General features: G+C 36.0%; 1 protein-coding gene across 1 annotated transcript in view; it reads right to left on the bottom strand.

The window, feature by feature from the left end:
- Positions 1 to 4,747, bottom strand: part of ARHGAP8 (Rho GTPase activating protein 8) — a 46,588-nt gene that overhangs the window by 30,040 nt on the left and 11,801 nt on the right. The window contains exon 5 of the mRNA XM_010136649.1: positions 3,837 to 3,923. Coding sequence (XP_010134951.1) covers positions 3,837 to 3,923 — 87 coding nt within the window. The remainder of the gene's footprint in view (positions 1 to 3,836; positions 3,924 to 4,747) is intronic.

The raw sequence follows: 4,747 nt of genomic DNA, 5'->3' as shown, positions 1-4,747 counted from the left end.
AAAAGGGAAAAAAAAAAAAAAAAAAAAAAATCCAACTGAAACCCCCCCCACAAAGATGTATAAAACCAGCAGGAGAGGAATATTTACAAAGGGTTTAGTTTCTATTACAAAAATGCGAGTCCTGATGCAAATCAAAATCAGACTGTAATTGAAGCAGCAGGAGACATAAGATGCATTTCATTTCTTATGATCAAACATATACAATGCATGCCTGAGAGTCTGATTTGAATAGAAATAACTGACTTCCATCTGATCTGAATGTTTTGTGCTTTGCATAGGTATAAAAAGCACTCCTTTAAAAGCCACTGAAAACCAGGTTTCACACGGCAGTAGAAACTCCCTGAAGGGACTGTTGACTTTGGAGAAAATGTTACATGGCCAACGGAACATTTGCTATTCAGGTATTCCTCCCTGCTAAAAGACAAAATAACGGGACTGTAGACACAAATTATAAAGTAGTAAGAGACAGGCAAGATTTTCAAAGCGTGGATAGTGCATAGCCTTGAAGTGGGGGGCCATCAGCTTTATCTATTTTGAAAAGGTCTGGATGGTTTCTAGGAAACATCTGAACAATAAGGTTTTTCTGTGAGTTGTACACCAAGTATCACTAGTTCGGTCTGGAGTTTCAGCCCCAATACACTACTTTACACACTGAAGTATTCAAACAAAGTTCAGCAGCACATATCTACACATGGTCTGAAATAATTTTGTATTTCTTTGCAATACAAAATATCTGTCCTGTAATGAAGTGACACACAAAATAAGTTGTTTATGATAAAAAGTGTACTTTGCTGTATTTTACTTTGATAACAAAACTGGAGGTAAAACTCTCTCACATTAATGAATTATCTCTAGATTGTCAAATACACATACACGCACTCCCTCTAGTGGAAGATGGTACAAATGTACGTCACTTCCACATTTTAGAAGCTTTTAATTGAAATGAGCTAAACTTTGCTAACAGGCAAGCTGATGGCTATCAGTCTGTGTGCATACAACTTCAGAGCTCTTCAGTATGTCTCTTATCAAAAACAGCCTGTGATTTCAACATCTTAACTGAGCCACAGGGGCTAGCACAGGAACTAATCATCTCCAGTAATACAGCACGTCTCAGAACACATAACTTAAATGTAAGTTGCGGGCAATTAGGAATTATTGCTGTGCCTTCAAAATGCCGCATCACCAACGCCACTAAACGTGTATTACTTTCATAACAGGTGGTGGCTTCTGTTAGGCTCACACACAGAAAAGTGCTGCTTTTATTTGGAGAAAATACATTTGACTTACATTATCTTCTTGCTCATCACTTTTGGGATTGGAAAGGAGATTAATCAACTTCTGGAGCTTGAAAACTTACAAGTACCTACATTTTCTTAAATACTTTCAAATACAAGTATGCCAAAATAATTACTACTTTTGTTCTTTACTCTAATTACTCCATCATTTGTCCAGTTCTTAGCAAACACATTGTTCATGTGAAAGTACTTAAGACTATATCCTAACAGGTACCAAATGTACGAACAGACCTCTGAAAAATGAATTCCTGTTTCTTGGTAATGAAATTTATTTTACATCTGCTATTTTGATTGGAAACACTATCTACAAAGAAGTCTGGGCTATAATTTAGCAAACCTAGGAAACAAAGTACAGAGGATTTTTCCTCCCTTCTTTTTCTGAACCTTGATTTAATATTGACACTTAAATAACAGCATGATCTGCTAAAATAAGATTATTCTAAACTGGAAGGAAAAGGAACTGTGAACAAGTTTTAAAATCGTATTATTCTAGTAAATTAACTACCAGAAATCAGTTAATAAGTCTTCAATGACAGTATAATTTAGGCAAATTTTATGTGGGTACTTTCACACTTCAGTTATAAAATTATATTCTTACATTTTCCCTTACTTGACAAACCCAAACTTGAGTCAATCCATAGCACAAATGCACGTCAGCATTTGGCAATTAAACTATTTTAAGGAGTAAAAAGTTTTTTTTAACTAATTCCTGCATTCTGACTTACGGACTTCTTCAGAGTTTACTCACACTTTCAATTATTTTGTCAGTCGCAGTGTACAAATAGCTTTGTTTCTGCTGGTCACATATTTGAACAAAAGAGAGCATTAGTAAATTAGACTCGAAACAAGCATCCAGTACACAGGGGCAAAAGCCAAGTACAAACAGGAACAGCCAATCCTGATGAAAGCAGGATGTTCAGAAGGCCAAGATGATACTGCATCTTAGATGACAAGCCTTGGTTTGAATTTTCTATGCTAGGTGTGAATGCTTAAGCTTATCAACATCACCCATTTTCACATTCAAAGTAAACAAGGATTTAATTGCCAGCGTATCACACTGCTCTAAGAAAAAAAAAAAAAGGACTCATTTACAGAGACATAGTGAGATCCAAGGAAAATGAGTATTTGGACCAGGTAACTGCAAACTTCTTTCTTCTGTAAGAATTAGCAGACAATTATTAGTCTAAGTCAAACACCACAGCTGTTGTCCAGTAGTGGCTACACTGACTGCATTAACATGTATGGACTAAAATCCCCGTGTCCCAAAGCCACCTGCCTGGAATTATTCCTAAGATGCTCTCTGGAGCCTCTGAGAAAAAAGTCATTTTCACCTTAGTGTTGTTATGTCCATCAAGAGTTTTTCTGGGTTTACTGTTGGTTTGGGGTCTTTTGTTGGTTTTTGGGTTGGTGGTTTGTTTTTGGTTTTGGTTGTTTGTTTTTTTTTTTTGCGTGGGGGGAGCGTGTGTGTGATTTCCTAAGAAAGCAAGGCAGGGAGAAAAAAAAAAATCCATCCCCATTCCTGAGGCACCATCATCTACTGGACATCCTGCTTCTGTCATGCTTTTCTCACCATTGTTCTATGTCCTGCATCTCTGGCATTCATCTTACTGTTGATTAAAATAAATATCTATAGTTAGTCTTCTTGTTTCAAGAACAGCATATTCCGGAATGATTTTTGCTGTAACCACTTCTTTATTTTCACATGCTGCTTACATGTTCTGATCTGTCTAGAAGTTAAACTTCCTCTGTCTAATCAATTAGCTTTCTACCAGTCCGAAATTGAATCAATTGCAAGTTACTGTAGTAGACATTTTTAGTTAGTTCATTACGGCTTCTCAAGATAAGCTGTTTTCATCTTCCAGCCCTGAGGACACCATAATATAATCTGCAAAATGTTAGAATTATTTTGAAAGTGACAGAAGTTCAGGAGCAGAAACTAAGAAAGCCCAACCATCCTAGCACTTAGCAGTATCTACCCATTGCTGCTGGTTCCTTGTAGGTAGCATCAATTTATACTATGCAAAGGAAAAGAACGCACCAGTAAAATACATCTACCTTCCCTATTATACCCTCCATCTCAAATTCATATGGGCACTTCAGGGCTTATCCATTAACTTTGAATTCACAAGCAGAGTTATTGCTATTCATCTCAGCACTTGAGATCAGACTGAAGGTTAACCATTACCATACCACCTAGTAACTCCAGTCACAGACACAGCTCTATTGTGCTAAGTGCTGTCAAACAGAAGAAAAAAAAAAAGTCATTCATGGTCCACAGAATACCTATTATTTTAAGTGATATTTACTTCAACATACCAGCAAAACTACTACGAAGCGCGACTCCCTTTTCTTAGAAAGAACTCTACCCTATTATTTATACCCAAGCTTAAGCTCACCTTACTCATTAGCTCAAGACAGTTTAAATGGGTATTGTGCTCTTATCTGACATATTTTACCTCAAGCCTTTCTAAAAGCAACTTATTAGAGAACAAATCATCCTTAAACTAAACAGGAAAATGTGCTGAATAAACTGTCAAGTACCTTATAAGAGGTTTGAATATATTCCACAGAATTTTTATGAAGTTGGTTGGATGTACAACATAGAGTGCTTTAAGGTTTTTCTTATACCTAGGAAAAGAAAATGAAATTGTTAGAAGACCGCTGAATAACGTAGACGGTAGAACTGAATAGCTACAACTGAATAGAAGGTATTATTACAGGAACATTATATACCATTCTTTTCAAATACATTAGAAAGACATAAATCAGAAGAAACAGAGTATAAAATGAAAAAAATACCCCGATTTTTAAAAATGGTCAGGTTTGACGATACAATAATAGGCCAAGATAACATTATTACATTCCTAACCTATGTCTGCTGTCTCATAATTTAATATCCAGGGGACAGATGGGAAATTAAGCAACTTGGAAAAAATTTTGAGGAGAGAGCAAAGAGTCTGTAAAAAAATCTGTGATAAAAAAAATTTGTTTCCTTCATCTGCCTTTATTTTCTGCTTACAAGAGTTTCACGTCAGAGAAAACTTCTAAATTTTCAGATGTAAAATTTACATCTAATCTTTTATTTTTATCACTACTTTTGTCATGTTTTGCTAGTAATTACTAAAGGTTAAGTCAGCTGCATGCTGGTTTATATTGTATGGTTCCCTTCTTATGAAACAAAACCCTTTCTCCATTATAGCTTTGCTTCATTCTACAGTGTCATCCTACCTAAACATTAGATTCTAGTAGGCTGGAACTGAAATGGCTGCACAAAAAGACTGCTCTTATTCAATGTTTTTGCAAAATGAAATTGAGAAATGCATAATGAAATGTCCTGCTTTTATATACAGATTGTTGGTATTGCTCTGCCAATTTCACCTCCCAGTAGCGAGTGCCCCTTCCAAGGGTTCACCACTCATTACTAGAAAGCAATGATTGGGGGGGGGGGGGGG

Source organism: Buceros rhinoceros, unplaced genomic scaffold (genome assembly GCF_000710305.1).
Source record: "Buceros rhinoceros silvestris isolate BGI_N320 unplaced genomic scaffold, ASM71030v1 scaffold1295, whole genome shotgun sequence".
NCBI classification, from domain to species: domain Eukaryota; kingdom Metazoa; phylum Chordata; class Aves; order Bucerotiformes; family Bucerotidae; genus Buceros; species Buceros rhinoceros.
Note: the sequence above shows the minus strand (reverse complement) of the source record. Positions and strands in the feature narration are given on the sequence as shown.